The sequence below is a fragment of the Gnatocerus cornutus genome, chromosome 8 (assembly GCF_029298725.1).
Source record: "Gnatocerus cornutus isolate USDA-ARS CGAHR chromosome 8, icGnaCorn1.1, whole genome shotgun sequence".
Lineage (NCBI taxonomy): Eukaryota > Metazoa > Arthropoda > Insecta > Coleoptera > Tenebrionidae > Gnatocerus > Gnatocerus cornutus.
In genome coordinates, this window is record NC_142240.1 from 10,940,540 (window position 1) to 10,958,952 (window position 18,413).

At 36.5% G+C, this 18,413-nt stretch overlaps 3 protein-coding genes across 6 annotated transcripts; 1 reads left to right on the forward strand and 2 right to left on the reverse strand.

Moving 5' to 3' along the window:
• Positions 1–89: 89 nt before the first annotated feature.
• LOC148169760 (sensory neuron membrane protein 2-like) lies at positions 90–2,582 on the reverse strand. Its single transcript, XM_088044227.1, has 13 exons — positions 2,466–2,582; positions 2,256–2,416; positions 2,062–2,209; positions 2,011–2,021; positions 1,913–1,935; positions 1,813–1,866; positions 1,608–1,768; positions 1,329–1,482; positions 1,196–1,284; positions 945–1,150; positions 595–901; positions 422–547; positions 90–377 (listed from the first exon to the last, which is right to left on the reverse strand). The coding sequence occupies exons 1-13, from the start codon at positions 2,580–2,582 to the stop codon at positions 90–92; spliced, it is 1,845 nt and encodes a 614-aa protein (XP_087900353.1).
• A 150-nt stretch (positions 2,583–2,732) lies between these two features.
• Positions 2,733–8,860, reverse strand: arr (low-density lipoprotein receptor-related protein 6). Its single transcript, XM_088043194.1, has 14 exons — positions 8,793–8,860; positions 8,316–8,438; positions 8,037–8,266; positions 7,684–7,874; positions 7,345–7,635; positions 6,340–7,295; positions 5,980–6,292; positions 5,637–5,924; positions 5,305–5,585; positions 5,013–5,255; positions 4,813–4,964; positions 4,520–4,767; positions 4,290–4,475; positions 2,733–4,240 (listed from the first exon to the last, which is right to left on the reverse strand). The coding sequence occupies exons 2-14, from the start codon at positions 8,374–8,376 to the stop codon at positions 2,953–2,955; spliced, it is 4,728 nt and encodes a 1,575-aa protein (XP_087899320.1). The 5' UTR covers positions 8,377–8,438; positions 8,793–8,860; the 3' UTR covers positions 2,733–2,952.
• A 2,576-nt stretch (positions 8,861–11,436) lies between these two features.
• RhoGAP71E (Rho GTPase activating protein at 71E) lies at positions 11,437–18,372 on the forward strand. Of its 4 annotated transcripts, none has more exons than XM_088044051.1 (11): positions 11,437–11,903; positions 12,521–12,792; positions 14,038–14,239; positions 14,391–14,402; positions 14,799–15,015; positions 15,595–15,669; positions 15,944–16,104; positions 16,153–16,296; positions 16,344–16,509; positions 16,558–16,699; positions 16,741–18,372. In XM_088044051.1, exons 1-11 carry the CDS (start codon positions 11,739–11,741, stop codon positions 16,949–16,951), a joined length of 1,767 nt encoding a protein of 588 aa, XP_087900177.1. In that variant the 5' UTR covers positions 11,437–11,738; the 3' UTR covers positions 16,952–18,372. The 4 variants fall into 4 exon arrangements, with proteins under 4 accessions (XP_087900177.1, XP_087900180.1, XP_087900178.1 ...); XM_088044054.1 differs by having other exon boundaries at positions 16,749–16,842; XM_088044052.1 differs by lacking the exon at positions 14,391–14,402.
• The last annotated feature ends 41 nt before the right edge of the window (positions 18,373–18,413 follow it).

Here is an 18,413-nt window from a genome sequence, read left to right on the forward strand (position 1 = left end):
ATAAAGTCGTAATTTAGAAAATCTGGGATCAGTCATTTGGTTAAGTGCAGCCACAAACCGGCGCCTCCACCAAATTTTTATTCTAATTTTTAGTGCTTAATAAAAGAGTCAATGACGTTCCTGCTCATGACTTGAGGGTACAAGTTAACATTTATGTTTTTGAGCAGTGGCTTTTCATTCAAAATCGCCTGAAAATCACTTCTTTGCTTAAGAATCGCTCGGCTCAGTCGAGTTTCTCGATATGCCATCAATACCACAGACAACACCATGGTCAAAATTCCCAGTCCGACCAAAATGTATCTCAATAAAAACATGTTTTCCATAAACAGATTCTTATTTAAAAAATATTCAATAAGATTATCCTTAAGTTCAGTGGTCTGCAAACTCTAATTAAAACGATGTCCCACCTGAAAGAAAATACCTCTTCTGTCCAAAACATTGGGATAATTCCTTCGTTAACATCACTTCCGTTATCAATCGTTTTTATATTGTTTAGTTGCATGTTGTATTGAAAACGTATTGTAGACTTGAGAGTATTTCCACTTACCTTGAAACAGATTTTAGAAAATTCGCCTAGCAATACATTTTAATTACTGGTTCGATTTTGATTGAAGATCCGTGACGATCCTTCTCAGGTTCTTTTAAACCATCGACGTAGCTCAACAAACTTGAGTCTCCCATATAGAAATGAGGATAAGATAAAATAGTGAACATTTTATAACACGGTTTTAGATTCATTGTGCCTTTCCGATTGCAAGAAATGGAGCTCCGCTGAAACCTTACAGTCTGACAGAAACAAAGATTTTTTCGGATTTGATTAAAACTATCAGGACTGTTAGCGTAAGTGTAAGTTGCCACACTACGAAACAAATCGCGATTTTCATAAACAAACGAAATAGTTCTAAAATGAGACAGTAATTTTACATAAAAAAATCTCTTCTAACCTGCAGAATTGAAGAAAAAATTTCGTGATCGTTGCTGCTGGAGACGCCATTGAAGGAAACATGTCAGTGTTCGTACCACTGATGTTGCTACAAGGTGTTGGCCACGTTGGTAAAATATTCTTCCTATTGTACAATAATATTTCGCCTGGGGGACCCTTTGAGGACTTTATAGACATTTTAAAAAGGCCGGTTGAAATGTTATGAAGCTGTGCATTAAATTACAAGTCAATATGATAAAAGAACACACTTACATGATTGAAATAAGAGAATTTAAAATCGGGACCGGATGGCCTCAAAAGTTGTGTTTGCAGTATCATTTGTTTATATGTGCACAGTGGTGCTGTAAACTTATTTTAGTTTTAACTTACTTTGAGAAACACTTACATAATTTGGAACAAGTAATTGTAACTCCATCAAAGAGAATATCTTTTACTTTAACTTGTATGAACAATTTAAAAAAATCTGGATCTGCTGCCACCAAGCCGTCCATTGTTTTTTTCGTTATAACAGTTTGTTTATTAAACTCCTCTTCAATAGTCTACAAAAAACAATTACATTCCAAAGTATCAATTGGTTCTAATTCCGTTATTTCTAAATGTTCGAAAATTTTGAGCAAAGTTGTGGATTTTGCGTAAAATTCTGCTGAAAATAAGTATCAATTACTTTATCTTGCTCCGTAAATAAACGGGATATCGATCGAAATAAATGTACATCATTTTTTGTAAAAATTGAATTTTCGAATTCGGTATTAGCAACAAAAGCACGAGAAAAACGATGACGCAAGTTGCATATTTCTATCTGTCGTAGTTCCGGAGCATCGAACACTAAATATTCCAGAGCTTCAAAATTTTTGCCCTCTAACGATAACCCAAAACTTCGGTCATTTGTTGACGTGCGATAAAAATTTGCACACTCTTAGATTCTGCGTGAAATTTTACGTAAAATGAGTACCAACAATTTAAGTTTGCTCCGCAAATAAGCAAGATATCGACTAAAATAGATTTACATAATTTTTTGAAAAAATTGAATTTCCGAATTCGAGATACATTATGTGAGAACGGATTGCTAGAATATAAACTGCGAGAAAAACAAATCAAAGCACTAAAAAAATCCAAACCAGAGCAAGTCCGTTGGTGATGGTGATAATGTCGTCTTCCGTGAGATTGTTAGATTCCACCGGATTGAAGTGGTAATAACTGGTTTCAAAAAAATCAATCGTTTCTTGAGAGATGTCTAAATTTTTCACTTTTCTGACTTTCTCTACGCTGTGGAAGTAATTAGAGTGGTCGCGAATTTAGAAGTAACACTCACTCATATACGAAAGGTCCTATTTCCACAACCTTTGGATTCGCTTTTTCGTAAGATATTTCTTCCGGATTAACCACATTAAAGAAATACACTCGGAACTTTACTGTATAGCCAGAATTGTCTAAAAAATTCTTAAATGATAAGGTGCCGTTTTCCAATCCTTCCTTAAATTTTAGGAATGTACAGTAGCAGTTAAGCAAGTGAGTTAGGTACCTTCTTTTTAAAATTTTGTTCTTCAAAACATGGAACCATGTAAACCGAAAATACGACACCAAAAATTAATATCGAGCCTCCGATAAGACCCACAATTGGGGGCAAAAATTTATTCATTGTTTTACGTAATAAAAAGTTGCACTATCATTTGTATTGACTTTTGATTTTATCAAACTCGGTTGTTTAAATAATTAATACGAGCAATATGAAATCAAAACGGTGTAATCACGTAACTGAACTATCAAGGGAATTAATAAAACGAACATAATAAAAGAATATTGCTATATATTTATTTGCTCGAATATAAATCATTAGTTCTTAAAATATTATGTACATAAATATTTATAAATAGTTAGGCACAATGTAACACATTTCAACAGTTTGTGACAGGTGAAAAACAATGTAACAATTATTAAAGTATATAAAAAGTCACTTTTAATCTCTCTATCAATTTTTTTAATTCTTCTTTTTTCACCTACCACGTCCATCACGAGTCGTAACCTCTCGCCGGTGACGCCACAGGCGACGGAGGGGGCGGAAACGGGTTAAAATAAGTTGAAGATCGTGAGCTCGGGGACGGTGGACAGCTCTCGCTGTGACATTGAGATCGAGGAGTTGGGGGCGGTGGAAACGGCCCTCCATCATATCGACTTCTCGTCGGATAATTGCAATCACTTTCGTCGCAAACATCTGTTGAACAAGGAGTTGGAGGAGGCGGTTGATTTATAGATCTGTAATGTCTATAAGGGCGATATCTGGAAGAAGGAGTACTTCCTCTTGTTGTCGCCGGACTTGGGGGAGGGTTTAGTGGTTCACGAGGGTAACAAGTGAGGTTTGATTCGTTTGTACTACTGGAGGCACCAGTGATATGGTTTCTGTCGTAGCTGGTTTCGCTGCCTGTGACCATAGACATGCGGACCACGTCGGGGATACCTTTTCGGATTTTAATGTGAGGCTTGGGTTGCATGGGACTTAGAGAATCTTCTGACTGATCATTAAAATCTTCGTTTGATTTCACTCTTCTTATGTAACAGTAGAACAGCCCCCCTGCTAGTAATACCACGAAAGCCACTCCGAAAATTACCCAAAGCAGTCCGTTGGAAGTTCCCTTAAATTTGCTTGCACTTTTACAAGAACTCGGATGTTCATCAGCTCCGTCAGCGCAGTGATCTATTTTATCACACACCTGACTTAGAGGCAAACAAACCAAAGTATTTGGACAGCGAAAACCGTCAATACAACATCTTTCTTCATCGGACTGATCAGGGCAATGTGGAATCCCATCGCAGCGGTAATCCGAACTTATGCAAGTCCCATCTTTGCATTTAACTTGATTTTTCAGACATTCGGGACAGTTTAATTCGTCTGAACCATCAACACAATCTTTTTCTCTGTCGCACCTCCAACTTATTGGGATACAGTTTTCTCGATGGGCTGATACACACGTAAATCGGTCGGGGCCACACTTCTGTACCGGTGAACATGTTTTTTTATCTTCTTTAAGAACGTTGCCTTGAGGGCATGCACAGACGGCACTCGTTCCGTTCAAAATACACAAATGAGAGCATTTGTTACGGTAACAAGAGTGTTTCTGATCGGGCTCTGTTATGGCGATTAAGTCGACGATATGCGAAGCTTGGAGGGATAGAGGTGAGTTTGAGCTTTGTCCACGCGACTGTAAATCCACACGCTGCAGTTGGAATTCGCGGTCAATCCAATATAGCCAACCTGAGAGAATTGCTAGTTTTGTGGCCGTACCGTTGAAGAGGATAATCCTACAAAAAATCGGTAAGGTACAAAAACTTGTGATTAAACAGAGCTTACTGATTTTCTCCCTCGATGTTACTCATAAGGATGTGATCCCCCTTACTCCACACAATCAAGTCGTTTTCTTGATCCACAGCAATCGCCGCAATGTCCGCGTCTCTTGTGATTACCAAACGATGGGAGCCGTCTAATCTCGTCCTGACTAGCTGACGCGTCGGACCCACGTCTGTGTAAAATAACAATCTAAAAAAGAATGAGTGTTTGTTCAACAAACTTTGCTAACTTACCTCTTTGTTGAATGAATAGCTAATAATCTCGGTTTTTCGTCAGATCGTTGAACAACCACACCAAACGGAGTCTCACTATCTAAACGAGTAACGTTAATTACGTCTTTTGAAGAAGTCCAGAACAGTAAGCGCCCCAAAGGATCAATCGCGAGGTCGTAAGGTTGCAGTTCTTTGCTTCCTGACACCACAGTGGTGATTTGACTACCAGTAACTTCTGCGCGCTTTATTAGATGGGTTTTACCCTCAATCTATAAAAACATTTTTTTAAAGTCACTTTCGTACTCGCCACTCACCCAATAAAGATTTCTCTTTTGCGGATCAAAGTCAATAGCTTTCACCCATTTCAGTCCAGGAATTGGTAGCGCTGCTTCTAAACATCCTGCAGGACTTGGTAGCAGACGAACAGTCAAGTTCTTTTGACTATAAATCATAAACCGCTTTGGTGCTAAAACGCTAACATTACTAACTGAAGGGGCAATTAAGTGGAACTTACGAATGCACTCGTTGTTTTCAAGTGTGTAGTGAGTGGGACAAGCGCACACGTATTTGGCACCTTTTTCCGGGAGATCTGCAGGTAATGCCAGACAAAGATGCTTACAGCCGCCATTGCTAACAGCGCACTGATTCGAACCTTGATAGTCGTAGTGGTAAATCTGAAGATCGGTGATATTGAACAAGTTTCTGGATATCACTTGACGCTTGAATCCGTCGTTTATGTCTGCTTGAGTAACTTCACCTAAATTTAATCGGTTAGGTTTATCTCGGGCGTTGCAAGAGATCTTTACCAGTTTGACTGTCGCTCCAATAGATTGAGTCATGGTAAAGAGTTAATCCAACGGGTTTAAATATGTTGTCTTCAATAACAATCTTGAAGTCGTATCCGTTCAAATCTACTGAGAAAATCGCCGGTGTGTCAATCTCCACCCAGTACAACCTCCTGTTGGTATAATCAAGAGTCAGTTGAAATGCGTATCCATTCCTAGAGATCAAATCCTTAATATTTGAACCATCCATGGCACCTTTCTTAATACGCTTGGAAGCGCCCCACTCAGACCAATACATTTGACTAAAATATCGACTTGGTTATAATCGTCACTCTGCATCACCAGGAACATACCCATTTGGTGCATCCAACACTATACTATGAGGATCGCTGACTTTTCCTTCCCATAGCAAAGTCTTCCTGCTAGAACCCGGCAGACGAGCTACTTCGATGCGCTGGGCGAAGGGATCAGTCCAGTAGATATTTAAGCCCAACCAATCAATTGCAATTCCTTCAGGAGTGGCCAGACCCAGATCGACCACTTTCTGGGGATCAGAGCCGTTGAGAAAAGCCCGCATTATGGTGCGGGAGCCGCTGTCGCTCCAGTACACACACTGGGTGTTGATGTCGTAGTCAACAGAACTAAAATCAAGAATATAGTTGGAACACTCTGTACCATATTTCGATGAGTCAGTACCTGCAGTTATTAATCCCCGTCAATGGTATCGCATTTTCACTGTCTTTGTTCTTGATACCAATCGTCCCGATTCTGTTTCTTTTGGTATACAACAAGAAAGCGTTCGGTTTAACACACGTGCGTTTATCGCTTGCAAGTTCGTACCCCAATTCACAAGCACAAACTTTTGTTTTATTATGTCGGTAAAAACAAAACTGGGAGCATCCCCCGTTGTTTAAACCACAGAGATTTTTTCCGGATACTCTTCCAAGTTTTATTGCTTTAAGTCCCATGACGTTTGGCACTTGGTCCACAATAACTTCCCTTTGTCCACCTACAAAAATGAGTGAAAAAGATTGTTTCAACACCGTTGAATTATACCAGTGACTTTGTGAACCCGATCGATCGTCCTCCTTTGCCAATCAGTCCAATACAAGAAATCTCCCATTAAGGTAAAACCAAAAAGATGAGGAAGGTTATCGGTGATCAAATCTCTTCGATGGTTACCATCCATGTCGGAATATTCGATCTTATCAATCTTCGCGTCGCCCCAGTAAAGTACTTTTTTTTCAAGATCCAGAGTGATACCATTGGGCCAACCCAAGTTTTGAGTGATTATCGCTTTTCTCTCGGATCCGTCGAGATTCGATCTTTCAATTTTGGGGTTTTTGTCGTACCAATCGGACCAGAACAACCACCCCAGTTCTGGGGCCACCGCGATGGCTCGCGGATCCATCAAATCCTCGAAGATTATCACCCGTCGGAACGTTTTGTTTAATCTGCAAACTTCAACGCGATCAGTTCCTGCGTCAGTCCAGTAAATGTTCCGGGAGATCCAATCTACCGCAATTCCGTCCGGATGTTGAATTTCGCTGGTAACAACGTCTTGTTGATCGGAGCCGTCGAGTCGAGCTCTTTGCAATTTTTTAACTTCGTCGTCGGACCAATAAATGTATTCTTGTACGGGGTCGAAATCGACGGCGATTGTGTATTTTATGTCGTTTAAAGGGAGAGTTTTGTGGGAATAGTCGGGAGAATCTAAGTGAATCAAAAATATGTCGGTTCTCCGAGCTAACAGCAACAATTGTTCGGGTCCATCGGCGCAAGTTAAATTGTTTACTAGTTTAATTCCGACCGGACATGCACAAGAATAACCTGGTTCAGTTGGGGCTAATAAACACAGATGCGTGCAGTTCCCGTTGTTTTTCTCGCATGGATGTGATTGTTTTGGCTGTCTACGTTTATCATAAACTTCTAGATACATAGGAATTGAGTCGGGAAGATGAAAAAGTTCTCTAGTTTTTTCGTTCGCGCCCCGATCGAAAAAATGGATAGACCTGAAAGAAACGATCAGATTTTCTTACGGAAAAAACTACAATCACAAACCAAGTTTTCCAGTCCGTCCAATATAATTTCGTCTGTAACATAGTCAAAGCAAAAGGATATTCAGACTGTGACTGCAACACAGTAGTCCTGTTGGTACCGTCATAAGTCATGACTTCAATAAATTGCAAGTTCCCATCAATCCAGTAAATTCGCTCGGCTTCAAAGTCGATAGCGAGACCATTCGGCCAGACTATATTGGTGTTTACTATCACTTTCCGGGTTTTGGGGTCTCCATTCATTCCCGCTCTTTCGATTTTTTGAACTTCGCCCCAATCAGTCCAAAACATCAAACTGTAAATGATGGGTTTACAACCAGTTTTTCGGTTTGGTTCAACTTACCCTTTCATGGGGGCTAAAGCAATGGCACGTGGTTGATCAATGTCAGTCCAGAAGAGCACTTTCCGGTGCAAGCTTTCCATGGAGGCCACCTCAATATGTTTTTTTTCACTGTCAATCCAGTAGAGTTTGTTGGTAAACCAATCACATGCGAGGCCGGCTGGGGACTCCACGCCGGTACTGATCACTTCAGTCTAGAAGTCAAATTATTCAAATTTCCCGCGTACATTTCTAGGGTAAAAAAAACTACGACCAAAATGGTGACAATTTGCGTTGATATAAGTGTCATAGAGGTTGGAATTGTACTGACAGACGTCAGATTGTTAATTCTATTTTCTTTATTTACGTTGTTTTACCTTATTTTTTGTCGCCACTCCATCAAATTCATCGCAAAGTATGCTTTCAAGTTCGTGGTTTGTCCAACAAAGTTTCCTCTTTTCATAATGATAAGTTATAGCAGCCCCCTCAGTAAAATTTTGTAAAAGAGTTGTAGGAACGATTTTATTATTGCCGATTTTTGTTGTATTAGTAATACGAATCTCTTTATTTGTGGAATACAACAGAACAGGATTATTTGTAAGTTGACCTGGAACAGATACATGTAAAGCTTCTAATGACGTCAAAAGAAGACAAACCTTCAAGTGTTGGTGTGATGATTATTAAAAGGATGTAAACACATATTTGTGAGTATTTCATTTGGACTGGTCAGAGATGTCTGGTTTCATTTGTGAACCAGCATTGTTTCTACGCACATTATTCTGTGCAAAGCAACAAAGATAAGATAACGATACAGATCTTTAATCCCATCAACACAACATAAAATTTAATCCAAATTTAACACTATCACTACACAAGAATTTTTATATAATTGTAAATCAAAGTAAATCACTCAACAACGTCTAAGATCAACACTAAATTGTTATGAACATGGTAGGGTAACTATAATCCAAACAATTCCTAGAATTCTATATCTGTGAACATAACTTTGATAACATTCAGGTTCAATACTGATTAAACTAATTATGATAAAGAATTTACAAAAAACGTTTTGGAACCGATCAAATCCATCTTCAAGAAAAACAAAACAATCACAAATATTACAGAAAACTTACACAAAACACACCGCAATGGCCGCAATCTGGCGCTGACTGCTTTACTGCTTTGCTTGGATGAGGAAACTTGTGTGAAGTTAGCCAACTTTAGCTAGCGTACCGCACTCACCAATTCGGAAAATCGCCTCCCCTCACCAAGCCTGTTGCACACCGCCCGATAAACGTAATGAGAACGTTTTGCTGGTTGCATACAGGTTGCTTACAAGACATTATAGCCTTGATTATAGTCAGAATTTTGTAACTTTGGTTTAACTCCGCCTACTTTTTGGGCCAATTAAATTTTAGCTGAAAGTCTGATTCACTCTTCAAAATTTTGATAGTTCGTCGATATTTGCTAAAAGTTGGGGTAGAAATGTCCACACATTAGAAGATGAAACACTATCAACATCGACAAAACTTTCACGATTAAATAAATTCTCGTAAAACCGCAAATCTTCTTGACATGTGTGACACTTGAGCCGTCAAATTTTTGATAGTGTTGAGTAAAGGAGGCTAGCCATTTCTTAATTCGACAAATTCAAATCGTCATTTGTTCATGTAGACGGGGTTAAACCAAAGTTATAAAATTCCAACTATAATAAACTAACTGAATAATAATAATAAATTTTCCCGAACCTTACTCTCATTTCTTAACATTGACCCATTTTGCTCTTGAGAGGAGAATTAATGCTAATTAACCATCTAACCATTAAGGACATTGTCGCGGAATTTGTATTTTATTTGACCCTAAAAGATCCTGCATGAGGGACACCTATTCTTCGGCAATGTGGGTTGGTACGATTTCGTCTCAATCAAGTTTGATTTTCCACATTTGCTGCAGAGTAATTTTTGCTCGTATTAAAACTGAACTTACTAAACCTAAAAAGACAAAAATTCTGCATGTTGTTTATAAGATTTGCCGTTTAGTTAATTTTTGACTTGACTTTACCGGTTCGAACTTGTATGAAAGTGAGTCCTGTTTTAAATTCCATAATAGACCGAGTAATTTACTTTGGTTCTTTTTGTCGTAGTCATTTGTGTGTAAAGTTTTGTGGTTTTTGAGATCAATATTGTCGTTATTTGTTGCTCATTTGGAAAGTTGAAATCCTGCGCTTTCTAAAATTGATTCCAACTCGCGCTTTAAATGTATTGCTTCTTCTATTCTGTCACACCCGGTTAACAAGTCGTGCACATAAAAGTCCTGTTGAATGGTCTCACTTGTTTTTGGAAATTTATTTTTAAAATCTAACGTAAGTTGATATAAACAGCAAATAGCGAGAAATAGCGAACTGGTTAAGCAGTATGTGACTAAAAACTTTTAAAAGACTATTGCAACTGTCTCTCTACATTATCTGTAGAAAATCAGTTTGTTCAAGGATAATTAAAACTTGACGGTACATTTTACAAATATCGGCCGCTAAAACGAATGTATGTAGATTCACAAAATCTCGTTATGATTGCGAGATCTTGTTGAATTGTTGATCCTGTTAATAAATTATTGTTTAAACTGGCACCGCTACATGATTTTGCGCTGGTGCCGAATACAACACGAATTTTAGAATCCTTATAAACTGGATGATGCGGAATAAAATAAGCGTCTGGTTTTAAAAAATCGAGATTGTGTACCCTTACAAAATGACCAAGTGATTTGTATTCTTTAATAAATTCCTTGTAATTAGCAAATAATGTTAAATTTTTATAATTTTTTTTAAGTTTAATTTTCCGAGTAAACAATGTACCCAGAAGTCAATTTTATTCAAATTTTTGCAAAAATAATTGTAATTTGAAATGACCTAGGTGGCAATTGCCAAAATTATACATTATTTTCCTAAGAATTAGAATGTTTATTAAACAAAAAAGAATTTTTCACGTTTCAGCTAGGCTACCAACAATACAACGCGACGGCGATTTCTTTATTTTGGCTGTGTGCAAAGGATTTGATGGCGGAGATTTAGGGAACTGACTGAAGTACGCTAAATTCAAGGCTAAGTTCATACAAGTGATAAAGGGCAGGGCCAAGACAAAGGAGTGACTTCCATTGGACGATAAATTTAAATCACATTATCAGCAAAATGCGCTCTATTAAAAAAAGCGGAAACTACGTTGGTTATTAAAAAATACTCATTTGCTAGCGGTAGTATAAAACAACGCCACAGAGTTTCACTTTTTGTTAATTCTGACACTTTAATTAAGAAAATAATACTGACTATTGTTTTGTTTTTTTTTTCAAATAAGCGATATGCATGGAATCGACAAGAAAATAATAGTAAGGACAAAAACGACTAAAATAAAGGAGTTTTTGTTAATTTACTTTTATCTAAATGGCAGAGATACGAACATTTAGTTTTCGCGCCTCAACAATTAATTTTCAAATTTTACCACACTGTTTGTAGAGAGAATAGTCGATTTAAATTGTCATTGTTTAATTGTGTAACAACGTTCTCCTCAGGTAAGCACAGTAAAGACGGTTTGACATTAAAAATGGAAACTTTACTATAATCAAAAATTCAAATTTATTGACTTTAATATGTAATACCAATAATAATCTCCAGAGGCCGCCAATAGTTTTAAATTTTAACCAATCACATTCTCCCTTTGCACAAAGCCACCAATAGGAATCCATCGTGTCGTGATTCATAAGTTTAGTGGAATTTGAAACATGTCCCAATTATAACGAACTCGTACGCATCATCTGTCTGTTGTGTTCCTGACGGTCCTGTCAGTGCGCTGATTGCCGTGTAGTTGTTGGAGGTGTGGTTAGTGTGCGTAATTGAACATCAGAATAAAAATTGTCGTGCTCAAAATGTTCCAAAGTTTATTATTTGTACTGTGTGTGTGACCGTTTCGGTTTTCGTTAAGTGCACGTGTTCATTTGAAAGTTGTGTCATGTTTTCTTTTAGTTAGGTTATGCTTTGATGATTTGTATAACTACAACAATTATTCCATACAAGGCTTTTCTCAATTGAGATGAGTAGCTGGGCAGCTAGAATGCATAGGCGAGCTGCCACATTCAGCAATGTAGTCACATCCTGTGGCCATCCTTCGGGACCATACCCTCGCCGACTGGAGAAAGTTAAATTTGGGGTACCTCTTGAAGAAGTCTGTAAAAATGACATTCCGGGACCACTTCTTGTAAGTTGGGAAGGGAATCTGTTGATTTTATTCAAATTTTAGAGAATTACATTTATGTATGAATTGATGGGATATCCTGGGGGGCCTTGCCTCCTTTAAATCTACCAAATGTGTAGAAACTTTTCTATTTGCACAAGCAGCATATGGATTTCATAATAATCGCAGTTTTCGTCATACTTCCCACTGGTTACAGTGTGGGAAGAAATGATATATTCTTACCGAGATAATTTTTAAGATGCAGTGCCCCCACACAGAAAAAACAGTCTCAAGTTTGCAAAAAACGATTGTTTTGTACCATTACTCATGTTAATAATCTCCAAGCAAACATCTTCATAAAATCATTATTTTTTATCTTTATATTTTATATTCACTTTATTTAGACTAATCAAATATTAGCTTCCTTACAACACTTAAACGCCCCTTGACCCAACAGGTTTGGATTTCGTTTAGTCAAGCTTATTTTAGCATTTCCCTAAGCCTGTCTGTCTTCTATAGCCTTCTGTTGGTGAAAATCTGTTCAACAACAGCAATAGTCCTGTAGATTGACTAACTCGGTTTCTAAAATGACTCATTGCTATGCTTGTCTTTATGATAATTGCGAATTTCCCTCTTTACAGGTATTGATCTTGAAATTAAATAAGGAAGCCCCCTATCGCAAAGACGTTTTCCGGGCTCCTGGACATCAGGGTGCAATGAAGAAACTCATACACTTCCTACAGACTGGTAGATTAGTAAATGTGGACAATTTTAGCGTGTATACTATTGCAAGTGTTTTAAAAAAATTCCTTCGGAAGATACCAGGTGGAGTTTTTGGTAGAGATGTGGAACAAAGATTTTTCCAAGTTCTTGACATTGCTGATGATCGAGAACAGCGGACTGAAATTGAACAGTAAGTTTATCATTTCGCGACGTGAGAATTATAAGGTTCTAAGTGATTTTTGTGAAAATTTAAATTGTTTGTTTTGCGATTTTGTTAAACATTTTCTATCAAGTATAAAAACGAAGTAAGTTAATATTTTAACAAGCCAAAATGCTATTAATAGATCTTTTCATTTTTTTAAATAAATACTTAATAAATTAAAGAGATATTACTGATAACGTGAACACTGATCAATTTAAGCAAATGTTAGTTAGAACCTTATAGTTCTCAAGTCGCGATTTATTCCTTTAAAAATTCATGGAAATTTTTTAAAATCAACTTTATCAATAAGTTATTTGTTATTTGGTAACGCAGTAAATGTTGACTTGCGAAACCGCACCTTTTTGTACAAATTTGGGGTTTTCAGTTATCAGTCCATTCGTAAAAGTAAACATTGCCCCAAAATCGTAATAACTTCCATCGTTTTTGTGCTAATAAAATGATAAGCGGAAAACAAAAAAGAAATTTTAGTTTTTTTCGTTATCTAAGCTTGATAAAGAACTTTTCATTGTTTGGAACCAAGTCCAGGAAGGATCATTACATCATTAGACATTGTTTCTCATGTATGCGATTTCTAATGGATTACTAATGCGCTTTGGAAACTTGTTTCGCTTCTTCAAGGTGGACATTTTTTCAACAAATAAAAATTCCGGGATTCATGCCAATGTACAGCATTTTTCATTGCAGGATTCTAATAATTTATCAAAGAGATAGTATGAAAATAAGTTCGATAACGATAGTAAATCCTCAGCAATAAACACAAATAATAAAAATTCTCCGATGACTTTATGCTACAGTCAAAATTTGGTAGATTGCGATAATAGCAAACGTGGGAAAAAAATTAATAATATTTTCATTCATTTTCAATTAAATTTGTGACGCTTCAGAAAACAAGTAGGTAATATTACTAAACCAGCCTTGATTTACCGAAACATTTCTTTATAAGAAAGTCTTAAGGTGCCTCGATGAACCGCAGAAATTAACGACAGTTGTCAATAGCATTAATTGTTGTTAATTAGTGCACTGTAATGATAACACCGAGTTATCCTTCAGCGTCAAATTTTAATCGTCTCTTGTCTAAAATTCCTGTAAAACTATTACTAATTACCGCACGTGTGGCATTGTTTGACTGATTTGCAATTTATATGAATCAGATTCTTTCTTTGTGACTCAATCGAATTGTGCCAATATTTACAATGAATTGAATTTTTTTAGCATTATAACATCTCTGCCCGTCTACACGCAGAAACTATTGGTCCTCCTCTTCGGAACATTCAGAGTCATAGCATGCAACAGTGAGAGAGCTGGTACAGGCATGACAAGCGAAGCTCTTGGCGTTAGTGTAGCTCCAAGTTTTTTTCATTCCTGCGTGAGCGATGGTAAAGCCGCCAAAATGGAAGACGTTATGAAGTTTAAGGTAAATATTTCTTTATTTCCTTCGTTATTTTCTTTTTTTTTCTGGTCTGAGTGAACTCACACCATAACATTTATGTGGTAACCAAATATATTTACATATGTTTTATTAACATTGGTGCTTCCGCTGTACAATGCTTTCTTTTTGCAACAAGGCCGAAGTCAACGTAAGTCACGTTTTTGTTTTTGAATGTATGGACATAGATGTTGAAGTTGAAGTAAAGATTTTAAAAGTAGCGAGTACTATTGTTTGTTAATACTGTGGTTGAGTATTGAAAAGGCGCCGCAATGAGATATGTTGAAGACGTGTCAACTATTCATTGAGTTTCCTGTTTGTGGTCAATGGATAAAACTGACGAAACGGAGTGATACGTTTTTGAACTCGTGCCTACTTTGTATTTACTTTACTAGATAACTTGTATCACTTTGTATATTCATTGCGGTCCTTTTGTTGAAACTAACAGCGTATTTTTGTATTATTAATATTAATCGCATGTCACTGGATTTATTGTAGGGTAAAATTTCTTATGATTGGAGTTATTGAATGAGGTTTTTATTTATAGGTGGCTTCCCGTGTAGTTAAACTTCTAATTGAGCAGTTTTCAACGTCTTACCTCTTTGGTAAAGACAATTACGAGTTCTATTCTCGTGTGACTGGACGCGTCTTCAGAGTACAAGGCGAATGGATTTGTTCATTTCAATATCCACCTCCAGCAGCAAAAGGTTCGGTTCAACAACAAATTTATACCGAATGTGGAACTTTGGAGCGGTATTTATTAGGTAAATTTTGTGTTGTGTAATGGTTTTCTTTGTGGTAGGTATTGTTTAACATTTACAGGCTGATTCTAATATAGGTGCACTTCTAACTAATTTTTTGTTGTTGCAATTAATTGGTGTGCATCTATTAAGAATTATTGCGTCATTCTCATCGATTTAATTCTTACACTTTTTAATTTAAATAAAAAAATATCAAAAATATTTGCAATTGTGTACAGCAAACTAGCACAAACTAAATTGTTTATAATTGTTATTTATACTTCAGTTGTAGTTTGTCACACTTCTCAGTAATTGTTTGGCCTTAAATCTGCTTGCATTGTCATGCCTCCGAGAGTACTGCTGTAAAAAGATTATGATGATTACTTATTTGATATACAATTAGATCACTTATTTAGAGAGTAAAATTATCAGTTTTGGTCCCATTCAACAAAATTAAGACCACGGTGTATGATTTATTTCAAAATTCTTGATAAGAACTCGATTTATTCCTTCTGTATTTCTCCAATCCCAACACGGCAAATAATATGTAGTTGTAGAAATAGCTCCAAAAATTGATTGACTGATTATTGCCCTTTCTTAAAGGTCATTTGTCTTTGGGAAAAGAAACTTGGCTTCATTGCGAAACTGACCGTTGGCACGCAAATTATGGTTTAGAAGGTAATGACGTTATTTCTGCGAATAACACATTATAATTTCGTATTTTTAAATTGAATGTAGTATTGGATTAATGTATTTTTGAGTATTTTGAATGTTTATAAAGTAACACTGTGATATTTTCATATACTATTCATGCATCATAATAAATTTCTATTCTTTTCTAAGTTATGTTTTATTTTGTGTTGTTTTCCTTTGTTTTTTTTAACATAACTTACAGGTATATAATCTCTTCGTTCGGAGGTATTTCTCTAGTTTGGATTTATTAAAATTACAGCCATGGCACAAGTCGAGGAATGCCAGTCAACCCCGGCGTTAATAGAATCGACTCTGCAGCCACAAGTTAGCTCAACTTCTTTGGGGATGATTGCAGAACACAGTCTTCTGGAGTCATGCACACGGTTGTCGATATCGTTAGAACAAAACGGTTTATTTCAGGTAGATTGCCCCAGCAATATAACGCTGTCTTCATAATTTCAATTGCAGGGAAACAATACATCACATTCTTCAAGCGCTAGTCATTCTTCCAGAAACAGTCAGAATTATTCAGGACCAAAGATGACACTGGAAGAACTCCGCGCGGTCAACCGCTACGCTGAAAGTACAAGAAGCCTTAGCTACCTTCCTCAAGTAAGTTCCGCTTGTGTTAAACAAAACGGTGTTAATACTATTTATAGGTTCACGAAAGACAGACAGAGCGCATGAAGACTCGTTCGCAATGGTTTCTAGCTCCCTCAGTGGAGTGCTCTAGCTGTGGCGGCTCTCTCGATCTGCCACTGAACGATGCTGAAGTCTCAGTTCTAACAAACGCGATCTTAAGAAGATCGTCTTCTGGAACTATAGGTATGAAAATTCGACTCCGAGATGATTTAACCCGCGGGTACTTTCCAGTGGGAATAGCAGGACTTTCCCTCAGTGCCGAGTCTGTGCAGAAAAGAACGAGTATAAGAAGATCCAACTCGAGAGACAAGCGGCCGTATCTTCATAGATCCACCAGTAGAAGAAATAAAGAGAATGGGTCAAGATCCAACAGGTGAGCGTTCATTATGATTAGATTGTTTAAAGTTAGTTTAGTTTCAAAGGTCGCGGAGATAGAAAAGGATCGAATTCACGGTCAGGGAGCTTCAAGATAAAATATGACAACATATCAAGGTCGTGCAGTTTTAAAACCAAGACTGAGTTATGCACTTGTGCATCAGGTGATATAAAAGATGACAGTAAAGCTAGTACTGCCAAAAATAATGAAACAATATGTGTTACTTTAACTTATAAGCCACGTATTTAGAGTTAATTTTCAAATATTAAAATGAATCAATAAAGTTATACGCTTATTAAAAATTAATGTATGTGTGCCACAGTTAACACATGAGAAAATGTTTTTTAACAATTTTTAGCAAAATGTATTTTAAAGTACCTATTGTAACGTCTAGGGTTTGGGTTACTGTCGTGGGTATTTTGGATATAATGATAAGGGGATACTACACATACAATTTATACGTTTTTATTTTGTATTCAAGTTTTTAAGAATATGTGTGCACACTGGTATACAGAGCGTATTTTCCAAAGATGTATTCCCGATCCATAAAGTATTTTGCTATTAGTATTATCAATGTCGGGAACTCTAGTCGCATGGTTGTTAAATTAACAAAATTCGACAGAACTTTTCATGTTTTCGAATTTGGTAATTGCGTTTGCACCAATGGATAATAATTATTTAATGTTTCCTCGTAAGATTCCTGCAGACCTTACAGTATTACCGCACTATCACGTCCTACTTTGTTAAACTAATTCTTGGCAGCTCATCAAGACATTGTTGTCACTGCAGGACTGAAATTACTCGTACAATTTAGCAATTGTTTGTGCAGCTTACCTTCTGAAATGAAAGTACAAAAAGTTGTCTTTATGTAAATACTGTATCAATAATTGTATACCTATTGCATTTGTAACTATTTTCTTAGAATTGACCAAAATTTGCTTTCATTCCATCATGTCCAATGTATAATAGAATAATTGAGTCGCCACATGACTCGGTTATTATTAAATGTGTTAATTAAATGTTAAATTCCGCTTATATTAAGCAACTTTGCTTTGTGAACAAGTATACATTTTTTGTTACAAAATTTCGTTTGAATGTATTTAGTATTTTCTGCGCTTTTGCAGCACAGTTGAATTAGGTTATTGAATGTTGGCATGGAAACTAAGTATAGTAATCTGTTGTTGATTGAATGTATTTACAAGACCCAATTAGTATGAACACCAAACAGAGTTCTAAAACTCTCTAAAATTAAAGTGTCCCGTTAAAGTACAACATTATGTTTAGTATTTATTTTTATACGTGTGGTTCTTTCGATCTCTATTACGTGTTAGGTAATACAATTTCTTCAGTCTTTGTGATGGAAATTGGACGAACCGCACGATTGTATGATAATGGTTTTATATATATTTTTATACAACTTTATCAGAAAGAATCACGAAGAGTTTTCTTAGTATTTTGTCTGATAAAGAATTAGACACCAAAGATTGTAAGTCATTTACAACCACCTCTATTTACATTTTGAATTCAATTGCCAAAAATACTTTTACCAAATTTTATATGTGCATTATGATCTCTTTTCTTATATAAAATTTTGTGTTCAGGAAGTCGCACCGCGCACTCCGCAATTCTTATATTTCTTTTTATACCAATAAATTATATGTTAAACTATGGTTGCCTTGTGGTAATTTAATTATTGTTTTTCATGCTCTTT

Excerpts from the sequence above, each read along its gene's own strand:
- RhoGAP71E (XM_088044051.1), top strand. The coding sequence starts at position 11,739 with ATGAGTAGCTGGGCAGCTAGAATGCATAGGCGAGCTGCCACATTCAGC. Across the intron at positions 12,793-14,037 it reads CAGCGGACTGAAATTGAACA|CATTATAACATCTCTGCCCG; the intron begins GTAAGTTTATCA and ends GAATTTTTTTAG. Across the intron at positions 16,105-16,152 it reads AACAAAACGGTTTATTTCAG|GGAAACAATACATCACATTC; the intron begins GTAGATTGCCCC and ends TTTCAATTGCAG.
- LOC148169760 (XM_088044227.1), bottom strand. The coding sequence starts at position 2,582 with ATGAATAAATTTTTGCCCCCAATTGTGGGTCTTATCGGAGGCTCGATA. Across the intron at positions 2,210-2,255 it reads ATAGGACCTTTCGTATATGA|CGTAGAGAAAGTCAGAAAAG; the intron begins GTGAGTGTTACT and ends TTACTTCCACAG. Across the intron at positions 1,151-1,195 it reads AATTCTCTTATTTCAATCAT|CTTCATAACATTTCAACCGG; the intron begins GTAAGTGTGTTC and ends TTTAATGCACAG.
- arr (XM_088043194.1), bottom strand. The coding sequence starts at position 8,376 with ATGAAATACTCACAAATATGTGTTTACATCCTTTTAATAATCATCACA. Across the intron at positions 7,296-7,344 it reads TGGACGGACTGGAAAACTTG|GTCTATCCATTTTTTCGATC; the intron begins GTTTGTGATTGT and ends CGTTTCTTTCAG. Across the intron at positions 5,256-5,304 it reads TTGGAGCGACAGTCAAACTG|GTGAAGTTACTCAAGCAGAC; the intron begins GTAAAGATCTCT and ends GATTAAATTTAG.